Source organism: Elephas maximus, chromosome 2 (genome assembly GCF_024166365.1).
Source record: "Elephas maximus indicus isolate mEleMax1 chromosome 2, mEleMax1 primary haplotype, whole genome shotgun sequence".
NCBI lineage: Eukaryota > Metazoa > Chordata > Mammalia > Proboscidea > Elephantidae > Elephas > Elephas maximus.
In genome coordinates, this window is record NC_064820.1 from 228,277,497 (window position 1) to 228,301,007 (window position 23,511).

At 42.0% G+C, this 23,511-nt stretch overlaps 1 protein-coding gene across 4 annotated transcripts in view; it reads left to right on the forward strand.

Moving 5' to 3' along the window:
- TRAPPC10 (trafficking protein particle complex subunit 10) overlaps window positions 1-23,511 on the forward strand; it is a 99,313-nt gene that overhangs the window by 12,605 nt on the left and 63,197 nt on the right. For 2 of the 4 annotated variants that reach the window (XM_049874990.1, XM_049874993.1), the window contains exons 2-4: window positions 13,890-13,971; window positions 18,938-19,093; window positions 20,503-20,638. In XM_049874990.1, coding sequence (XP_049730947.1) covers window positions 13,890-13,971; window positions 18,938-19,093; window positions 20,503-20,638 — 374 coding nt within the window. The remainder of the gene's footprint in view (window positions 1-13,889; window positions 13,972-18,937; window positions 19,094-20,502; window positions 20,639-23,511) is intronic. The other 2 variants (XM_049874991.1, XM_049874992.1) reach the window with 2 other exon arrangements.

Below are 23,511 nucleotides of genomic sequence, written 5' to 3' on the forward strand. Positions count from 1 at the left end.
CCGTGGAGGAGGAGATGGATAGCGCGCGTGTAGTAGACTGTGTAGTGTGTTAGGCGATAAGTGCCGTGGAGGAGGAGATGGATAGCGCGCGTGTAGTAGACTGTGTAGTGTGTTAGGCGATAAGTGCCGTGGAGGAGGAGATGGATAGCGCGCGTGTAGTAGACTGTGTAGTGTGTTAGGCGATAAGTGCCGTGGAGGAGGAGATGGATACCGCGCGTGTAGTAGACTGTGTAGTGTGTTAGGCGATAAGTGCCGTGGAGGAGGAGATGGATACCGCGCGTGTAGTAGACTGTGTAGTGTGTTAGGCGATAAGTGCCGTGGAGGAGGAGATGGATACCGCGCGTGTAGTAGACTGTGTAGTGTGTTAGGCGATAAGTGCCGTGGAGGAGATGGATAGCGCGCGTGTAGTAGACTGTGTAGTGTGTTAGGCGATAAGTGCCGTGGAGGAGGAGATGGATAGCGCGCGTGTAGTAGACTGTGTAGTGTGTTAGGCGATAAGTGCCGTGGAGGAGGAGATGGATAGCGCGCGTGTAGTAGACTGTGTAGTGTGTTAGGCGATAAGTGCCGTGGAGGAGGAGATGGATACCGCCCGTGTAGTAGACTGTGTAGTGTGTTAGGCGATAAGTGCCGTGGAGGAGGAGATGGATAGCGCGCGTGTAGTAGACAGTGTAGTGTGTTAGGCGATAAGTGCCGTGGAGGAGGAGATGGATACCGCGCGTGTAGTAGACTGTGTAGTGTGTTAGGCGATAAGTGCCGTGGAGGAGGAGATGGATAGCGCGCGTGTAGTAGACTGTGTAGTGTGTTAGGCGATAAGTGCCGTGGAGGAGGAGATGGATACCGCACGTGTAGTAGACTGTGTAGTGTGTTAGGCGATAAGTGCCGTGGAGGAGGAGATGGATACCGCGCGTGTAGTAGACTGTGTAGTGTGTTAGGCGATAAGTGCCGTGGAGGAGGAGATGGATACCGCCCGTGTAGTAGACAGTGTAGTGTGTTAGGCGATAAGTGCCGTGGAGGAGGAGATGGGTACCGCGCGTGTAGTAGACTGTGTAGTGTGTTAGGTGATAAGTGCCATGGAGGAGGAGATGGATAGCGCGCGTGTAGTAGTGTAGTGTGTTAGGCGATAAGTGCCGTGGAGGAGGAGATGGATACCGCACGTGTAGTAGACTGTGTAGTGTGTTAGGCGATAAGTGCCGTGGAGGAGGAGATGGATACCGCGTGTGTAGTAGACAGTGTAGTGTGTTAGGTGATAAGTGTTAATGGAGGGGAGAGGAGAGAGAAAGGATAAGGGAGCAGGAGAATTGTAACAGAAAATTGCAAATATGTACAACATTAGAATGGTATAGAGACCCTATGAGCCTGTCACCCAACTTCAGTAGTTGGGTGAATTGTCCGATCTTGTTGCCCAATCCTCTATTATTTTGAACAAATCCCAGACAGCATAGCATTTATCCATAAGCGTGTATCTCCTGGGTGGCTCCTTTGTGTCAGCACACTGTCCTGTGCCCTCTGTATTTCCTGTGAAGTGGTAGTTGGTGCTAGAGGCTTGATCAGATTCAGGGTGGACTTTTTTGGCAAGACTGCTTCATAGGTTGTGGTGTGATTTTCTATCAGGAGGCACATGATCTGGCTGTCCCTCTTTTTTGTGACGTTAAGCCAAAAAAAAAAAAAAAACAAATGCGTTGCCTTTGAGTTGATTCTGATTCATAGTGACATTAGCAGCCGAGCCCCGGCGGTGCAGTGGTTAAGAGCTTAGCTACTAACTAAAAGGTCAGCAGTTCAAATCCACCAGCTGCTCCTTGGAAACCCTGTGGGGGCAGTTCTACTCTATCCTATAGGGTTGCTATGAGTTGGAATTGACTCGACGGCAACGGGTTTGGTTTGGTTTTGGTTATTTTCACGTCCTTTAATTCAGTAAGAGTTGCAAAATGGTGATATTTTGATTTTACCATTTCATCTTAATTTATTAGCTGAAATATTTCTGTAAGGAGTGTGTCTGTATATGAACATACATACATATATATACATACATATGCAATGTTTATGTTATTTAGCTACTCAGTGGCATAGTTTGGATAGGAAGGGCAGGCTAAATGCTTGGTAATTTTCCTTATCTGTTTTCAAAATGAGTTGGTTCATTAGCATCCTTCAGTGGTGATCAATTAGCTTTTTTTTGTTTTTTTAAAGTATCCAGTATGAACATAAAGTTTTAAATATACTTACCATGTTTCAGTCCATTGCAGGTATGATCCTTATTGATGGGTAGATTATTCCATCTTTGGCCAGGGAGAGGCTCTTTCAAGGTGGCCCCTGAGTTGTAGGAATCTATTAGTTTCTTTACTCTCTGACATGACAGGGTGTTCCAGGCTCATTTTGTATATTTCCTGCCCCAGTCCTGGAGGCAGCCATTTCTCCGAGGAGCCCTGGTTCCTTTGGGTGGTGAGTGGTATTTCAAAAGCACAGTCTGCGTGCTCTAGAGTGTCTGGTTGCTGCAAGATCTCTTCAGTGGGCAGAAAAAGGAATTGGATATTTTGTGTATTTTAAAGATAAAATATATCATAAGCTCATACTGGTATTTTTAATTGAAGTTCAGGACTACAGTGTTTTAATTAACTGCTCTGTCATCTTTCTTCCATACTGAAAATCCTAATTCTCATGGTTGCTTGGGGCTGATAGAATTAGAGCAGTGGTTCTCTATTTGAGTGTGTATCGGAGTCACCTAGAGGGCTTGTAAAACTGCAGATCGCTAGCCCCACTCCTAGAGTTTCTGATTCACTAGGTCTGGGGTGGGGCCCGAGAATTAGCATTTCACAAGTTTCCAGGTGATGCTGCTGCTGGCCTGGGGACCCACTTTGAGAACCATAAGGCTTGTACCATTTGGAATCTGCAGTTAGATCTCGTGAGAAGGTTATCTTTGAACAACGACTCTAAGGAGGGCCTTGGCCATACTGGAAATCTTGTAGATGGGAGGGGACCCCTTCTCATTCAAAGCCCTGAGGCAGGGCGTGCCTGGGGTATATGGGCACCCCAAAGCTCTTGTTTTTTTTCTTAAACTTACAGTTGTTATAATTCTGTGGTGTTTTAGTGTTTGGGGTAATTTCATATTCCTGTATTTTCTTTATTTAAAAAATATATGAACTGTTTAGGCTGATTCTTCAGTATTCTTATGTTTAGATGCACTGATCCAATTCTTCTTATTTTTTTTTTTTTAACCCCTCAGTTTTAAGTCCGCCCTGGTCTCTGAGTACTAGAGTGGGTGACTGTGGTATCCCTGTTTATAAGTCTTTGCTTCAGCGTCTTAACAGTATTGGCATGTGTATTGTCCTTTAAGTTAAATAAGTAAAAAATAAAATTAGAAGGCTTTGGGACTTTGGAAAAATCAGATTTCAGCAAAGATGGCTTTTCAGCTCCTTTATATCTTATGACTAGTCTTTATTGCATTGGTTGTAGTTTCTTTTCTGCAAGATTCCATAGTATAGAACTTGATCAGCACTGGCATATTGTACTCTTTTCCCTTTGATGACACCTGCTGATGGTAGTAATTGTTGTGTAGACATTGGGTCCTGAGACAGTGAGAAAAACAGAGTGAGAGAGGGTGTCTGTGTGTGTATTTACAGAGGAGGATTTGGAGGAGGAAAGGTCGGGGCCACAGTAAGCATCAGAAAGAATACCAGGTGATTGGGCTTAAAATTAAAGCCAGCAAGGAAATGACAAGATACATGGAGTTGTGATTTCAAGTCCCGTCATTTTGGCACAGAAGGATCCTGACAGTGGACAGATGATGGACGTAATTCCCATCCTGTCTCTGTCAAGAATTATTTTCCTTTAAACTTGGCTTTTGAGGTGAAAGCTATAGGAGTGCTCACTTTCTTTACTTCTCAAATAACGTGCCTTCCATTTAAGGGAGGGCAGTGTTTATGCACAGGAGTGAAACCCAGTAGCCTACCCATTTTAGGGGTAAGCGAACCTGGTTCTCTACCTATGGAATCTGGATGACATCTGGATCCTTTTTTTTTTGTTCCTTTCTCATTAACTGTCACCTCCTGCCCTGTATCCCTCACATATGAAAGCCTTTCATACACAGAGGCTCTGGGACGGACCACTGGGGAAATTTCATTTTCCGTGGTTATGCGTTTGATCTTAGTTTTCCCCATGAAAGAGCTACCAATTAAACCCCATTCCTGTGGCTTTGAATTCCGACTCATAGTGACCTTTTAGGACAGAGCGGAACTGCCCCATAGGGTTTCCAAGGCTATAGAGTCTCTGTGAGTCGAAATTGACTTGACTGCAGTGGGCTTTTTAAATCTTCACAGAAGCAGACTCACATCTTTTTCCCGCTTGACCCGCCGACCTTTCTGTTAGCAGCCGAGTGATTAACCACTGTACCACCAGGACTCCTTAGCTACCAGTTAGAAGCATTGATTAGTTTTCATTACCTCATTGGCATTATACATAAATTATAGCAAATATGCTTTACACATTATTGAACAGGCTGAGATGACTTCCCAGTTCGTGACCTTGGACATTTTTATCATCCATTCGAACATTTGTTTCACCAACAGCCATTGAGGAAAAATGAATCTGTAGTCTTAGGCAAGCATGTGCATTCTTATGCTTAGGGACAGTGCCCACCCAAGCACTCATGGTTCTCAAATTGAATGAACTGCCTAACAGTGGATTGCAGCTTTCCTTTGTTAACAGCATGCTTAAGGAATAGCTATTTAGGCAAGGCTTTCTATAAAGCAGTTGTTAGGTAAATTATATATTTCCTTTGACTTTTTTGTTCGAAAATAGAAACACAGACTCTCTTGCTTGGAAGGGTCCTTAAAATTAGATTATCTAATCCTAGTCCGGAAACCCTGGTGCGTAGTGGTTAAGTGCTACGGTTGCTAACCAAAGGGTCAGCAGTTCGAATCTGCCAGGCGCTCCTTGGAAACTCTATGGGGCAGTTCTACTCTGTCCTATAGGGTCGCTATGAGTCGGAATCGACTCGACGGCACTGGATTTGGTTTTGGTTTTTGGTTAATCCTAGTCCAGGGGGCACTGGTGGCTGAGTAGTAGAATTCTTACCTTCTGTGCAGCAGAACCAGGTTCGATTCCTGGCCAGTGCACCTCGTGCAGCTACCACCCATCTGAAGGCTTTGTGTTACTGTGATGCTAGCCAGCATTCAGCAGAACTTCCAAATTAAGACAGATTAGGAAGAAAGGCATGGTGAGCTGCTTCTGAAAATCAGCCAGTGAAAACCTTATGGAACACAACAGGCCACTCCTGTTGTGAACGGGTCACTGTGAGTCAGGGGGAGCAACTCCAAGGCAGCTAACTACGTCAGCAGCCCTAGTCCAGCCACCCAACTGCCGCCTAAGACTCTGCAGAGCCCCTCCCAACTAGGAGATCATCTAGCCCGTGTGTGAGAGTCCCCAGATGTGTGACACCTGTTGCACCCCCAAATGCAAGCTACTCCATCTTGGACCAGAGTTCTTTCTAAACTAAAAACAAAACAAAACAGAACTTGTTGCCGTCTAGTAAATTCTGACTCTTAGTGACCCCATAGTTCTTTATGGTGCACTAAAATCATCCCGTCTTTGCCAGTCTGCATTGGTGCAATGCAGACTGAATGTAACCCTTCTTCATAAATGTGACAGAGCACTTTAGGTAGCTGAAGACAGCCGTGCCACCGACAGGTTAAACAACTCCTGATCACTTCACCAAGATGACATAAGAGATGTGTTTTATCAGAAAAGATACTATCTGCCTTTACTAAGATTTTGCTAAAAAATTTGATGAAAAATCATACTGTATGAGAGTATTAACAAACATTAAAATCTCTTATGCAACATAAATCTCCAAATAAAAATACAGTCAGCCGTCTGTGTCCACGGGTTTTGCATCTGCAGATTCAACCAACCGCGGATCAAAACTTTTTGGAAAAAAAGTTCTAAAAAGCAAAAACTTGAATTTGCCACTGAATCCCTGCGAATGAAGTGACACGCAGGCATCCCCTACTCACGGATCCTCCTCTCTCTAGCACTCATTTAGCATTGTTTGCCTGGCGTCTCCTTTGTTTGCTGCTTGTGTTGTGTGAACCCTTTGTTTCTGTGAAAAAATGGCTCCTAAAAAGCAAGGAAGTGGTCAAAGCAGTCTCTCTATGGCTAAGTGTGAGGGGTTGAGGAGAGCGAGAGGAAGGGGCTTCAGGCTAGTGAGAGATGATGGGTTAGCTACAGAAGGTACCAAAGCCTCCAGGACTTCAGGGTCACAGCAGATGGGCGTCAGTCGGCTGAAGCCCAGGCAGCGTCAGCATGCCCAGAAGAGCTCCAGAAATTCACAGAAGAGAAAGGCCACCTTCCAGAGCAGGTCTTTAATTGTGATGAAACAACTAGCTACATAGCATTTACGTTGTATGACTTATTATAAGTCACCTAGAGATGATTTAAACTGTAAGGGAGGATGTGTGTAGGTTATATGCAAATACTATGCCATTTTATATATGGGACTTGAGTATCCTTGGATTTTGGTCTCCAAGGGACGGAGGCGGGGTGGTGGTGGTGGGGTGTGCTGGAGCCAATCCCTGTGGATACTGAGGGGAGACTATACTGATCTTGAGACTGTATGGTATTGTATTGAGGAAAGCTGAGCGCCAGCTGCACGTTGGCTGAGCATTTTGTTTTTCTTTGCCCTTTTCTCACGCTTATATTTCCTGACCGTTTTACATTTTGTGTTAAGGCTCTTACGGCGATGTATGTTTAAGAATCGGTACTGTGTAAAGCAGATGACAGAAATTTCACTCCATCGGTGGACGTCTTCTGGAACCTGTATTTTAGCCAACGGGGTCAGCACAGCTGCTACAGATTAATTTGTAAACGTGATACGGTGAAGGATAGAGAAGCAGTGCACAGTGGTAGCTGAGAAAGTTGACTCCAGAGCAGGGCTGCCAAGGTTCTAATCTGAGCATTGCCACTCACCAGTGGCTTGACCTTGGCGAGTCCTGGACTTCTCTGTGCCTCGGTTTCTCCTCGGGCTGTGTGAATAGAGCTCAGGGCAGGGCCTGGCCTATGTAAACAGGTAGCCCTCTCTTGCCTTTCCTGTTAGTCACTTTCTGCTTACAGCTGGTGCCAAGCCCTCTGTAGCTTAGCAAGAGTCCTCCTGCATAATCGGATCAAAGATATTAGGTAGATTTTTGAGTGTTCTCAACTCGTGTCTGAAAAAAAAAATCATAGGATCTAGTGATTCTACAAGTATGAAAACACTTGTCCTCTTTAAGAGGGAGCTTTGCAGTTTAATCTTTGGCTTCCCCAAAGGCACATTGTACACCATAGCTCTGGAGCATTCAAACCACATTTGGTAATTTATGTCACTTTCTTCTTCTTTTTTTTTTTTCTTCTTTAGACTGTTTAATGCTAAATGTAGTCCTACATCATAATCAGCTCCTAAAATCTTTTAAAACTATTGTATAAACATAGAAACATTAGCAACAACAAGCTTACAGCTTTTTAAAACAAACGTTGTTTTAGGTTAAAAAGTGACACATGCCTTTACTTTAGTTTAGACATTATGTATTTTCCTATAACCCAGAAAGCGAACATCCCTGTAGTCTCATCCCCCCACGGCTTAGGGTTTGGTTTGGGCATAGATTTTCATGTGTGTGTGAAGCGCTGGATGTTTGCCCATCTAGTTTGGGTATTTTTGCACAAAGTGGGAAACCCTGGCGTCTTCTACTCTTTAAGTATCAATTTAATAGCAGTTCTGTTCTGGTTGCTGTTGACTGTTATAAGTCAAGAATCCAACTTTCAAAAATGCTTTGACACTAAATAACTTTGCGGTTTTGCAATTCCGATGGACCCTAAAGGAAAGATATTCGTGCATAAAATGGTTGAAAATAAACCTTTCCCTTGCTCTTTGGATGGAAGGAGGATAAAACAAATGATGTGTAAGACAAATGATGTCAAATTATGACATCAGTTTGTGACTCGCTGACAACAGACTCATCTTTCCCAGACCTTGGCCCACATGGCATCACAGTTCACCGGATTTGTCTTGTGCGTACTATTAGGTTTTGGTCAGACTGTCATCTTAATGATAGCTCTTGAGTCTTAAAAAACAGACTGTCTAGCCTGCAGGTTTCTATTTTTATTTATAACCAGTGTCTTTGAAGATAAGAGTTTTAAAAAGAAATGGCTGTACCTTCACTGTGTTCTTGTTGGGGATCTGACATCTGATAGATTTATATCTTTAGTTATCTTATTTATGTTTTGTAAATTGGACATATGTTAGTTGGTATAAGTTACTAATTACTTTCTTTATAATTGCGTCCCAGGTCCTCCTGTTGTAAATATTTTTAATAAATATTTAAGTTGAATTTGTTGACATATGACCTAATTATGCTTAAATCACAGAAGTTGTCTTTTTGAATTCTTTTTTCCCCTGCACTTAATTCTTACCTGATGGCAATGGGTTTTTAACATAACATGTTCTAAATCATGCAGTTAACAAATGCATAATATGCTTGTAGAATCTCGGAGAAGGCAGCAAGGAGAAAATAATGGAAGTCCCTGGTGGCGTAGTGGTTAAGTGCTTTGGCTGCTAATCAAAAGGTTAGCTGTTTGAACCCACCAGGAGCTCCTCGGAAACTCTATGGAGCAGTTCTACTCTGTCCTGTAGGGTTGCTGTGAGTTGAAATTGACTTGATGGCAGCGAGTTTGGTTTTTTGTTTTTGGGCCAGTCATTTGAGTGCGTATAACAGAAAATGCAGCTGGCATAAATAAGAAGACATATTGATTCAATAACTGGCAATCTAGGGCCAAGCCTCCCTTTCTGGGTGGTCCTTGGAACTGGGATCCTCTGAACGTGGGGTTCATCCTCAGCCTGCTGGGGGGAGACCCAGCACTTTGAGCAGTGGATTAACTAGTGAGCAAGGTTTGCATGATCTTAATTGTGTTTACTTACAAATTTGTAGTGTACAATTTCACAGGGGTTTCACCAAGTCTAGGGCTCCCTGGCAGTGGGGGATGCACTCAGGTCTTAAGGAGACCATCACAGGGCCATCATGTGCTCCCGTGACTTTGCCAACCCTTCATATCCCCATGTGCTTCCCTTGTTAGTGTCGAGAGCGCACGCACACACACACACTCGCTCGCACACACAAACACGCATGGAAAGAGATTTATGTAAATGAATTGCGCTTTGAATTACTCTTAGGTGTTATTTTTATGCATCGCTCCCCCCCAAAAAAACAGAAATCTTAGTTGTAGAAATAAATAAATGGTCTGAGTTGACTCTTTTAATAGCCTCTTGAGTCAGGAAAATAAATATGACGGTTGTCTGAACAGGTTCTCTGAACCTGGCCACATCAGTTTTAAGTGTCATTTTTGCTCTTAGTAGCTTTTTAATGGCCAACAGAATTCTTGCTGGTTTCCTCACTCTTCTGTTGCCTGTGGGATGACAGTGAAAATCCCCCTGGGATTTGCTCTACACTTACAGTTCAGGCCTCAAAGTGCTAATGACTTTTTTTTTTTACTTAGTGTTTGGGCTATTTCAGGAACCTGTGTATATGTTGTTCATTTAATTACCTGTCACGTGAGTAGAGACTTAATTCTTTTGGGGTTTTACGCCTAAGCTCTTTCTCTTCTTGTGCCCATCTTTAAGACATCTCTGATTTTCATATTACTTGGTGTAAAGTCTTAAGGGTGTTACAAGTGGTAATAGCTATGTATTCTGAGAAAATTGCAGTGTTTTTTCTTCATATTCTTGTCCAATTAGTGTGGCACTTCAATGGGCTAGAACAATTTGGTTTTCTGAGGTGGACCGCTCACAGGGTTTATTCCCAGTAACCTCAGATGACATCTTTGTCCTCAGCAGATGTGTTAATTGGCCTACAACCTTTTAAAATTAAATCTCGGGCACAGACTAGAGGTTGATTCCAGGATGAAATGTAAGCAGTGGTTCCTATTAAGAGTCTGGCCGAGTTTCCTGTGGGAGATGGGCTTGGGGCTGTGGGGGACATTTCCGTTTTTACTTTGTGTCCATGTGTTCCTTGTGCATTTATGTGAGACTTCATTGCAAGGACCATGTGGTATTGTTATATAAAAACCAAGCAAAGGAGCAGTTTCTTGGTAGTTGTCCTAATTTCCATTTAGCAGAGAGTAGTGATTTTATGTATTAATTTTGGAGCCTTTTGATTAGGTAATGGAAATTGGCTATCGGAGATAAGAAACTTGAAGCTAACTGAAGATTTTCTTACTTTAATAACATCAGTAATTACCAAGTGAACAAGATGAGAAGTTAAAGCATAAAATGAACAGGATGAGAGGTTAAAGGATAAAAATTGTATTTATTTTAGCGAAAAGTAAAATGTAGTAAGTTATGAGCATCTACTATGCGTCCGGCTTTGTTCTACGTTATTTATGTGTATCGACTCAATCCTCACCACAACCCTATTGGAGGCATTTTTATTTCCCCATTTCACATGTGGTTCTCTGGGGCATGAAAGGTTAAATGATCTCCTCAAAATGATTAAGGTAGTAAATCGTGGAGCTGAGACTTAACCCAGGCAGTGAGGCCTCCCAAGTTCTTGCCACCATGCCCTCTGCCTCTGTGACCTACAGCTTATATGAACCAGAAAGCCGTTATTCTCTGCGTGAACTGACATTGGTACATAGTTCTTGGGAGGTTTTTCTCTTAGATTCATGATAGCAAAAAAAGCAAAGGTGCTAAAGGCCCACATCAGTTCCCAATGATTTCTTTCTCTCTCTTTTTTTTTTTTTTTTGAACACTTTAGTGTGTTTTGGAGCCCTGGTGGTGCAGTGGTTAAGCATCCAGCTGATAACCAAAAGGTTAACAGTTTGAATTCACTAGCTGCTTCTTGGAAACCCTATGGGGCAGTTCACCTCTGTTCTATAGGGTAGCTATGAGTCGGAATCGACTCCACAGCAGTGGATTTTAGTGTGGTTTTGGTGAACGTTTACAGAGAGTATTAGTGTCCCAGTCAACAATTTATACGCAGTGTGTTTCATGGCTTTGGTTGCAAAGCCTTGAATGTGTCAGCACTCTCCCCTCTTCCTCCCTGGTTTCCCCATGCCCATTCACCCAACTTTCTTGGCCCTACCATCCTTTTGAACCTTGCTTTTGGGCAAATGCTACCCTTTAGGTCTTGTATAGTTGATCTGAGGTGTACATTCCTCACTGGTATTGTTCATTTTATAAGCCTGTCTATTGTATGGCTATAATGTGATCTCTGGGAGTGATTTCAGTTCCAAGTTTGAAGGGTGTCTAAGGGCCATGGTCTCAGGGATCCCAAGAGTCTCTGTCAGACCAGTAAGTCTGGTCTGGTTTATGAGTTTGAATTTTGTTCTGCATTTCTCTCCCGCCCTGTCCATGACCTACTCAGAGGGTAGTAGTAGCTGTGCACCGTCTAGTTCTTCTGTTCTCAGGCTAGTGGAGGCCGTGGTTCATGTGGTCCATTAGTCTTGAGACTAATTGTTTCCTTGAGTCTTTGGTTTTCTTCACTCTTCTTTGCTCCAGGCGGGAAGAGACCAATTGTTGTATCTTAGATGGCCACTCGCGGGCTTTTAAGACCCCAGTCACTGCTCACCAAGGAGATGTATGGTTATGGCTAAGAAATTTTAATGACTATGTCACCTGTGTGCACTGTTGCATACATGGGTATGTTTGCAGCAGGTACATATGTATATGTGCTTGAGTGTACTTCCATATGCCCTCCCACCCTCGTTCAGCTTACGTATCTACCTATGTATCCACCCGTACATTATTGTTATTACCATCGTTGCAGGATTGTATATGTATTCATATTTACCGTTGTTGCCTTTTACTCTTGCCTACCTTTCAATGTCTTCTTTTGCCTTGATTATGTTGCGCTGACTTCCTCTGTATTGTGTATTATCTCTCCTTTCACCAAAGTTAATACATGTCCGCCATCTAGTTAGTGGTTTTCCCTACCCGCCCCCCATCCCTGGAAACCATCAAAGAATGTTTCTGTCTGTGTGAAAACCTTTTCTTGACTTTTTGTCATAGTGGTCTCATACAGTATATGTCCTTTCGTGATTGACTTATTTCACCCAGTATAATGCCCTCTAAGTTATTCCATGTTGTAAGATGTTTTGCGGATTTGTGGTTATTCTTTAATATTTCATGGTATTCCATTGTGTGTATGTACCACAGTTTGTTTATCCATTCATCTGTTGATGGCACTTAGGCTGTTAACATCTTTTTGTTAGTTATAAATAATGCTGCAGGGAATGTGGGCATGCGGCTCTTATCTCTCTAGGATATATTCCTTGGAGTGGGATTGCTGGATCGTATGGTATTTCTATTTCTAGCTTTTTAAGGAAGCGCCATATTGTCTTCCACAGTGGTTGTACCATTTTACATAACCACCAGCAGTGTCCGAGATTCCAATCTCCCCACGACCTCTCCAGCATTTTTTGTTTTCTGTTTTTGATCAGTGCCATAATTGCGGGTGTGAGATGGTCTCTCATTGTAGTTTTGATTTGCATCTCTCTAATGGCTATGAAACCCTGGTGGCATAATGGTTAAGAGCTACAGCTGCTGACCAAAAGATCAGCAGTTTGAATCTGCCAGGCGCTCCTTGGAAACCCCATGGGGCAGTTCCACTCTGTCCTGTAGGGTCGTTATGAGTTGGAATCAACTTGATGGCAACAGGTTTGGTTTGGTTTTGGTTTAATGGGTAATGATTGCAAGCATCTCTTCATGGATTTGTTGGCTGCCTGGATGTCTTCTTTGGTGAAGTGTCTGTTCATGTCCTTTGCACATTTTTTAATTGAGTTGTTTGTCGTTTTTGTTGTTGAATTTTTCTATAAATTTTAGAGATTAGACCCTTGTCAGAGTTGTCATAGCTGAGAATTTTTCAGAGTCTATGTGTTCTCTTTTTACTCTTTCGGAAAAGTCTTTTGATGAGCGTAAGTATTTGATTTTCAGGAGGTCCCAGTCATCTAGTTATCTTCTGCTCTCTGTGCTTTTTAGTTATGTTTGATAGTCTGTTTATGCTGTAAATTAGGGCTCCTAGGTTTGCCCCTACCCAATGATTTCTTAAGATCAATATAAAAGCCATTTAGAAAATGGCTTTGCTTCAACTAAGAGGATCTTCTGAGTATAAGAATTTTAGCCATCTGTATTAAAAGGTTTTCCTTTAGCTTTAAGTATGATATTGTTAAACTATCATTTTATGAGAAGTACTTGGGTTTTCTCAGTTCTGTTAAAAGTAGGATAACAGAGCTGAATTAAAACTGAATGTGCAGTGGAAAGTCAGACTCACCTGAGCTCTTGACACGCATCATGCCCTCGCTCACCTGCCTCAGCTGGGAGACAGGGTTGTGTCTGCCCTCTGGCCCCAGGAGTTAGTGTGTGGGATAAACTGGAAGGCATGTGGGTGCCTGCATAGCGTGTGCACACAGGGCGTGTCCTCTACATTGCTCCTGCGGGCATTTCGGTGAAAATTGAGTTTATTTTGATGAGGAAATCCGTGTTCACTTTTCCAGGCCTTCTTTTCCACACAGAGCTTTTGGGGTGGTCTCTGTAAGTTGAAGGAAGCAGTGTGCATGGTTGTAGAGCTCAGGCCTTGGGAGCAAAGCTGGGTAGACTCAAGCTGGCTCCATCTCTGATCACTCACCTTTCCTGAGCCTCATCTTCCTCCCGGGGTAATTAGACTCACCCCATGGAAGTGCCGGGAGGGTCAAGTTAGGCCGCGTATGATGCCAGTTTTGTGAGATTAGTTATTTAAAGGTACAAAAAATCTTGTTTTGTAATATAATTTTTCTGAATATAGAATTATATAGAAATACCGATTTAATCAATTTTAGAGCCCATTTTTCCTCTTCACCTGAATATGCCATGACCAGGTTTCTCTTTTCTCCTCCTGCAGGTGCTGGAGACCAGAATTTATTCACTTCTATTTATCCAACGCTTTCCCAGCAACTTCCCAGAGAACCAATGGAATGGAGGAGGTGGGTGTGCCTGGGTTTTGACCACGGCCCTCGTCCCTTTTTAGACATTTGTGTGAGCAACTGCAGTGACAAAGGTTAAAGCTTGAGTTCTAAAGCCTGTTAGAAATGAACCGAATGGCATTACATCTGGGGCTCGGATTCTTTAAGAAATAGGGTGACGGTTTTAAGGAGACATGGGGATGGTAGGAACCAGGTGGGTTTTTCTGAGTTAAAGGCCCACTTTTATGGGAATCACTTTGGATTCTTCATAACTAATTAGAACGTCTTAAAGCAGCTGCAGCTTGGAAAGGAGCCATTTACTCCCTCAGACTCTGCCTTACAACAGAAGACAGGCTTGTATCTGAGGCCTGTCAGGAGCCTCTCCCCGGCCCATCCCTGTGCTCTTCTCTTAAAGATGATAAAGTAGACAGAAAGACATTATTTAAAAATTAGAAGGAAAAAGTAGAATGAAAGAAAAAACAGATCCACTCTCCCCGTTGCCCTGTTGTATGCATGTAATTGTTCACTTGGTGACTTGTTTAGGGGAGACAGATGACTGTGAGTTATCTTACTGGAAAACTTATTTCTGGTAAGATTTGATGTTATTTGTGGAAAATGTTTGGATTTTGACTTGTTAAAGGAAATCTGATTACAACCAGGGTGCATAGACCATTTCATGTCATTCCTCACGTCCATGTAATTCTGATTCTTGCTAAATTAAAGAGTGTACAGAATACAGGAGAATTCTCTTAATGGGACTACTCAACACCTGAGGAAGCCCACTGCTATGAAAGAAAGCAAATTGAACAAATGGAGGAATTTAATACCTGAAAAAATGGAATAGTCTGAAAAGGTTTTTAAAATAGGTATGCATTATTTAAATAATCAAACAGATAAAAGAAGAAAAGGATATTCATGAAACAAGAAAGAAGGTTATGCAAAAAAATCCGAGTAGAGAAACAGCATAGATTTAATGCAGGCAATCATCTCTTCATGTGCCTGAATCCCCCAGTAAATGAAAATAAAGGACTAAAAACGCATGGAGGGTCAGGACAGAGAGGAGGGGAAGGAGTCAACAGCAGCCAAGTGGAGCCAAGGAAGATGAGGAATTGGGAAGGGAAGCTGAGACAGTTGACACATGTCCACAGAGGTGGCTTCTTGAAACGTAGGCCATTGAAGCTAGGCAGCAGGGCCAGGCTCAGGGTATTGGAAATTTGGGGTGAGACTGAGGCTGGAATGGGTAGAAAGCAGGTACAAGGGTCCCCACTCCCATCTGTGTAGGGAAGTGACTGTGGAACAGCAGAAGATGGAAGGAAATGGTGTTCTAAAAGCAGGAACTAGGTGCAAGTCTAAATTCCCAACAATAAGAACCCCACCACCCTGTAAAGCTCAGATCCAGGAACTCTGCAGCCAGACCATGCTCCCCAGGCGAGAGAGGAGAGGATTCATCTCTGGAGAAATGGAGAGGCCCTGGGAAAAGACCAGCTGCGCTCCCGTTCTCCACCAGGCTTAGGAAACAATACATTGCAATTGGAGCAGGTGGACTGTGGGCCTCTGAGAGGTGTTGCTAGGGAGGAAAAGAAACTGATTGTTTATGTGATGCTTTGACTGCGTGGCTAGTATTCAAGGGTCTTAAAATTCTGTTGGAAAATTAAATTGGTGACACCGAAAGAAAAAGATAGAGGCACACATCCATTTCAAGAAGAATGAAAGTTACATTATCCAGCTATCATGATGATAGGTTCCTTGGTTCCTTAGTGAACAGTGCTTTATATTCAGTAATAAAGGAAACACTGACTATGGACTGTCTTAGTTATCTAGTGCTGCTATAACAGAAATATACAGGTGGATGGCTTCAACAAACAGAAGTTTATTCTCTTACAGTCTAGTAGACTAGAAGTCCAGATTCAGGGTGTCAGCTTTAGGGGAAGGCTTTCTCTCTCTGTGGGCTTTGGAGGAAGGTCCTTATCAATCTTTCCCTGGACTAGGAGCTTTTCTGTGCAGGAACCTTGGGTCCAAAGGACACGCTTTGCTCCTGGCGCTGCTTTCTTGGTGGCACGAGGTCCCCATATCTCTCTGCTCCATTCTCTCTTTTATATCTTGAAAGAGATTGGCTCAAGATGCAATCCGATCTTGTAGATTGAGCCCTGCCTTGTTAACATAACTGCCGCTAATCCCATCTCATCAACATCATAGACAAAGGATTTACAACACGTAGGAAAATCATATCAGATGACAAAATGGTAGACAATCATACAATTTGGCCTAGCCAAATTGATACACGATTCAATCTGTGACCTGGACTTAATGAAAAAGTATGATAAAAGTGTGGCGGGGAGGGGGATGAAAGGAGAGGAAGGGGACGGACGGGCAGAGTTGAGTCTGCATCTTCCACCACAGATGTTGAGGTCAGGTCTAGAATCGGCATCTCGGGACGTGACAGCAGGTGGCTGAGAAACAGAAGAGTTAGCTGAAGGAGTTGTGGGGTACGTGGCGTGAGTTGAATTGTGGCCCTAAAAAATATGTCTGCCCGGAACTCAGACTGCGACCTCATTTAAAATAATGGTCTTTGCAGGTATAATTAAGTTAGAATCTTGAGATGAGATCATCCCGGATTAGGATGAACCCTAAGTCCAATGATGGGTGTTCATACTCGTCATTGTTGTTAGGTGCCCTCTACTCGGCTCTGACTCATAGAGTCCCTGTGTACAACAGAATAAAGCATTGCTGGTCCTGCACCATCCTCAAATCGTTGCTATGTTTGAGCCCACTGTTGCAGCCACTATGTCAGTCCACCTTGTTGGGGATATTCCTCTTTTTCACTGACCCCCTCGACTTTATTAAGCGTGATGTCCTTCTCCAGGAACTGGTCCTTCCTTATAACATGTCCAAGGTATGTGAGATGAAGTCTTACCCTACTTGCTTGTAAGGAGCATTCTGGCTCTATTTCTTCCAAGACAGGTTTGTTTGTTCTTCTGGCAGTTCGTGGTATATTCAGTATTCTTTGCCAGCACCATAATTCAAAAGCATCGGTTCTTCTTTGGTCTTCCTTATTCACTGTCCAGCTTTTGCATGCATATGAGGTGGTTGAAAATACCACGGCTTGGGTCAGCCGCACCTTAGTCTTCGAGATGACATCTTTGCTTTTGAAGATCTTTGCTTTTGCAGCAGATTTGCCCAATGCAATATATTGTTTGATTTCTTGACTGCTGATTCCATGGTCATTTATCGTGGATCCAAGTAAAATGAAATCTTTGACAACGTCAGTCTTTTCTCAGTTTGTCATGATACTGGTTATTGTTCCAGTAGTGAGAATTTTTGTTTTCTTCATGTTGAGGTATAGTCCATACTGAAGGCTGCAGTCTTTGGTCTTCACCAGTAAGTGCTTCAAGTCCTCTTCGCTTTCTGTAAGCAAGGTTGTGTCATCTGCTTAACGCAGGCTGTTAATGAGTCTTCCTTCAATCCTAATGCTACACTCTTCTTCATATAGTCCACCTTCTCAGATTATTTGCTTAGCATACAGATTGAATAAGTATGGTGAAAGGATAACACCCTGATGCACACCTTTCCTGATTTTAAACCACGTTGTATCCCCTTGTTCTGTTTGAATGACCGCCTCTTGGTCTATGTACGGTTTCCACATGAGCACTATTAAATGTTCTGGAATTCCTATTCTTCACAGTGTTATTCGTAACTTGTAATGATGCACACAGTCAAATGTCTTTGCATAGTCAATAAAGCACAGGTAAACACCTTTCTGGTGTTATCTGCTTTCAGCCAAGATCCATCTGACATCAACAACGATAGCCCTCATTCCATATCCTCTCCTAAATCTAGCATGAATTTCTGAGAGTTCCATGCTGATGTACTGCTGCAACCGTTTTGAATTACCTTCAGCAAAATTTTACTTGTGTGTGATGTTAATAATATTGTTTGGTAATTTCTGCGTTCTGTTGGATTACCTCTCTTTGGAATGGGCACAAATATGGATCTTCTTCAGTTGGCTGGTCAGCTAGCTCTTGTGCACACATCTTGGCATAGATAAGTGAGTGCTTCCAGCATCGCATCCATTTGTTGAAACATCTGTCAGTGCCCGGAGCCTTGTTTTTCATCAGTGCCTTCAGTGTAACTTGGACTTCTTCCGTCATTACCATTGGTTCTTGATGGTGTGCTACTTCCTGAAGTGGTTGAACGTTGACCAGTTCTTTTTGGTAGGTACAGTGACTGTATATTCCTTCCATCTTCTTTTGATACTTCCTTCGTTGTTCAGTATTTTGCCCATAGAATCCTTCAGTACTGCAACTTGAGGCTTGAATTTTTTTCTTCAGTTCTTTCAGCTTGGGAAATACTGAGTGTGTTCTTCCCTTTTGGTTTTCTAACTCTAGGTCTTCGCACATTTCGTTATAATACTTTGTCTTCTCAAGCCACCCGTTGAAATCTTCTGTTCAGCTTTTTTACTTCATCATTTCTTCCATTTGCTTTAGCTACTCTACATTTCAGCACACGTTTCAGAGTCTTGTCTGATGTCCATTTTGGTCTTTTCTCTCCTTTCTTTTTAATGACCTTTTGCTTTCTTCATGTATGATGTCCTTTATGTCATCTCACAAATCGTCTGGTTATTGGTCATTGGTATTCAGCGCATCAAATTTGTTCTTGAGATGGTCTCTAAATTCAGGTGGGATATACTCAAGGTTGTACTTTGGTTCTCCTGGAGTTGTTTTAATTTTCTTCAGCTTCAACTTGAACTTGCATATGCGCAATCGATGGTCTGTTCCTCAGTTGACCCCTAGCTTTTTCTGACTGATGATATTGAGTTTATCCATTGTCTCTTTCCACAGTTGTAGTTGATTTGATTCCCATGTATTCTATCTGGTGAGGTCCACGTGTACAGTTGCTGTTTATGTTGTTGAAAAAGGTATTTGCAATGAATAAGTAATTAGCCTTGCAAATTCTATCATGTGATCTCTGGTTTCGTTTCTGTCATCAGGGGCGTATTTTGCAACTACCAATCCTTCTTTGTTTGCAACTTTCGAATTCCAGTCACCAGTAATTGTCAGTACATCTTGATTGGATGTTTGATCAATTTCAGACTGCAGAAGTTGGTAAAAATCTTCGATTTCTTCATCTTTGGAATTAGCGATAGGTGCGTAAATTTGAATCATAGTTGTATTGACCGGTCTTTTTGTAGGCTTATGGATATTATTCTATCACTGACAGTGTTGTACTTCAGGATAGATCTTAAAATGTTCTTTTTGACGATGAATGCGATGCCATTCCTCTTTATCATTTCTAGCATAGTAGACCATATGATTGTCTGATTCAGAATGGTCAATACTAGTCCATTTCAGCTCACTAATGCCTAGAATATCTATCTTTATGTATTCCATTTCAGTTTTGACAACTTCAGTTTTCCTAGAATGGTGTAGACAACTGCTGTTGAGAGGTGTGTGTGTTAAAAACTTTGTAGTACTATTTGATATTTTGAAGTATGTATATAAATTAAAAAACTGATCTTGGAAATAACAATGAAGCAGAAACTTTCCTAGATACAATGAATAGCTGTGTAGCTGAAGAGCACATTAGTAAGTTGGAAGATTGAGTTTAGCAACTTTTGCAGTTAGTGTCAAGACTAGAGATGGAAAGCAAAAAAGAAAAGCTGAGGCATGGAGGATAATTCAGAAGTTCTAATAGCTGACTAGTAGGTGTTTCGAAAGGAGAGAATACAGAGAATGGAGAGCAGGCATTACTGGAAGACCTAATTAATGGTCAAGATTTTCCCAGGAGTGAAGAACGAGGAGTTTGTAGGAACCCACTGAATGCCAAGCAGAATGAAAACAAAGCACAACAAACAAAAATCCATGCCAACAAACAGAAAAGGAAAGGGAACCAAATTTACAGTCTCCCAACCACAGCATTTAAAATGTATCACAGTGCATCACAAAATACATATAAGAGCAGTATTTTCAAAGTAATGAGGGAAAGTTATCTTTGAACCTAGATTTCTGTACCCAATCAGACTGCTGTCTAAGAGCTAAGACTAAGTCAGCGCTTCCCACTCCTGGGCCCCTGAGCGAGATGCTGGCATACTGGGAGGTTTTATCCCCTTAGGCCTTGGGACAGAGGTCCTGATCCGTCACTTCTGGCGACAAAAAGCCATGTGTGCCCTTCAAATATTATTTTAATTGCATGCCATGATGTGGAAGTAGCTGGGAAGCACTGCAGTAAATAAAATTGTTTTAAACATGTCTTAAGTTACACTGCAGGTAACACTGCATTGTTGTCAGAAGTTTGTATTGTTGGGAAGGGCCTGGTTGTTAAAGTGAACACTTAGGTGAATGTATACTGTGTGTGCATCATTGGATAAAATGAAAGAGTTCATGGGGAGGGGCTTCCACGTGTAAGTATGAGCTGTCTTTAATTCATGAAATTGTTTTGAGCAAAATATTACTATTATGTATACTTATGGACTCATAGATCTGGTTAGATTATTTATGGTTGTCATTTCCTTTTTTTAGTCCTTTTCCTCAGTGACTTTTTACAAATTGCTCGTAGGTCCTATGGGCGGGCTCCAAAGATGATCCACCTGGAGTCTAATTTTGTTCAGTTCAAGGAGGAGCTGCTGCCCAAAGAAGGAAACAAAGCTCTGCTCACTTTCCCCTTCCTTCATATTTATTGGACAGAATGCTGTGTAAGTACTCATTTATGGGAAGAGTTACGGGAAGTATCTCGGAATAGGATTAAAAATTCACAGCTCTAGGTTTTGTAATTAAGACAACTGTAATTTTTGAAACTGTACTCTTTATTTTGGTGTTCCTTCTCTTTTCTCTGTTCCTCAGCCAGATGCCTGGCTTTGCCCTTGGATGCTTCTGCTCTGGCCAGGGGGGCTGCGCTGGTAGCAGTCACCAAGTCCTATTGCCTGTGTTCAGCTCTGGTGAGCCACCTCATGGTTGCCCCGGTGGGCCCTTGGGTTTTATCAGTTCAACTGTATTTTTAATATTTACGTTCAGTTTCATTTTCATAACAGCCTGCATCTGCCACTGATGTTCTTCTCAGACTTGGAACTACTTGTTTGTCTTTTCTGCTTGGCTGTGAGCTTCCTGGGGGCAGGGAACAGTGCCCTTCCCCCCCAATCACAGTGCCTTATGCAGGACGCCTTGCAGAAGTAGCCGCCCAGTGAGCGGACTTTAGTCCTTTGGGCATCGCAGCCTGTGTTTCTATTTGCAGTTGTCAGTTCATGAACGTGGAAAGGAATATTTCATTCCTGGCAGAGTTCTCTTGTCATGAGTTAATAGAAAATTCGGTGGGTTCATTTCTTCTTGTCTGTTTTGACTTTAAGTCTCGAATATAATGAGCTTTTAGCAGTATACGAAATACATAACTCATTTTATATTGTGACATTTTTACCTAATCTGGTGAGGATGCAGAGAGAGTTTTTTTGTAATTTTAATGGAAGTACGTGCATATATATGTATATGTGTTCACATATACGTATCTGTGTGTATGTGTGCGTAGTGTGCAGAGAACGTCTAAAGGACTTGATAGTCACCTCTGGCTTGAACTAGCGTGGTTACTTGATGAAGCGGGCTGTGGTTTGCTCTGATGATGCAGACAGACCCCTAAGAACCCCTGGCCACTGGAGGATGCTGTGCTACAAAAGGTGGGCTCTTTAGTCCGCTGTGTGAGGAATGAAGGAGCAGTGACTGGTCGGCCTGTAGGTCCACAGACCAGACTCAGCACTCTCGCTTTGCTCTCGGCTAGCAAGGGTTCGAGGAAGGGAATGAACCTGGTGGAGGAGGTCTGCTTGCACTCACTGCTTTTGTTAGTTCAGGTTCTTCTCATGTTGTTGCTTTTCTGCAGTAAAAAAAGAAAAAAATTAGTACAGACGTACTAGACATATTTAGATATCAAATGTGCTTTTAAAACTATACCTTTATTACTTTTCTGATTACATGATTACAACATTATAGGAGAATGGGAGTAGAAAATACGAGTCCCCTGCCAGTCCATCCCACTCCTTCCCCTCTAGATAAACCATCAGTGGTTTGATACGTATTTCTCTGCACCTTTTTCCTGTACCTATTTATAATTTTTTTTTTTTAACTGAATTATAAGCCTATCGTTACTGCAGCTTGCTTTTTGTCACTTAACCATAGTTTTGGAGATATTTTTATGTCAGTACATATAGTAACTCATTCTTGTTGCTTTCATCCCATTGTGTGATCGCACATCTGTTGTTGGACATGTGGGTTGTTTTCTCTCTCTTGCCATAACAATGATGCAGTGACCATTCTTGAATATATGTATCTCTTTTTAAGTACTTGTGGGCGTATTGCTGTAGGATACATTTCTAGAAGTGAAAGTAATCAAAAGGATTGAGCATTTCAGAATTTTAAATGGATACTGCCAAATTATTCTGCAAAAAGCTGAAACGGTTTATACTTCCACAAACATTTACGAACAGTGGACATGAGTAATTTTTAAAATCTTTCCAGAATGACGAGCAAAAATTCTCATTACTCGTTTGAATTTTTTATTGTCTGTGAGGTTGAATATATTTTTATGTTTATTACTTGTATTTTTCTGTGAATTACCTCTTATTGTTTGTCTTTTTTTTTTTTTTAGCATTCTCAAAAAATTTTTTTTTTTTATTGTGTGATTACGTGTGTACACATGCTTTGTCATTACATGAAAGTTTCCCTTTATGTTGGATAACCGCTGTCAGCGCTCAGGTGTTTGTGTTTCCAGTCACCATTCTTTGCATTTCTTGGGGCTTCTTTGTACTGAGCATAGTGGGATCATGTGCTTTTTGGCTGGCTGTTTTCACTGAGCAGTGTGTCTTTGTGGTCTTGCCAGGTCAGTTTTTAATTGTCGATCAGTGTTGGATGTAACGTAGTTTATCTAACCATGTCCATATTGACAGGAGCCCTGGTGGTGCGGTGGTTAATGTGATCGACTGCTCACTGAAAGGTCAGCAGTTTCAAACCACCAGTGGCTCCATGCGAGGAAGATGTGGCAGTCTGCTTCCGCAGAGATTTACAGCCTGGAAACCCTGTGATGTCTCTGTGAGTCAGAATCAACTTGATAGCAGTGGATTTGGTCCATATTGATGCCCCACTTTTTTCATACAACAAACAGGGCTTTATTGATCTACATTGCCCATCTTTGTGTACACGTGCTATTTTCAAAGATTTCTAGGAGTGGGCATTTTAAGTCTCTCTTTTGACAGATGTTGACAAAAAGGCCCTACCAGTTTCTGCTTCCACTTTTAACATCTTCTCCTTGGTTACTGGTGAGAAGGAATAGTTTTTCCCATTGGTGTTGGCTATTTGTATTTCTTCTTTTATGAGTGCCTGTTCATATTCTTTGTCCATTTTCAATTGGGCTATTTCCTTTTTTTTGATTTGTAGATTTTTAAAAAGTTCTTTTGGATTTTTTTTTTTTTTTTTTTTACTTTGCTGCATTTTTTTAAAATATAATTTTATTGTTGAGAATAAAACCGCAGAGCATGCACCAATTCAACAGTTTCTGTGTGAACCATTAGTGATGTTGGTTACAAGTTCT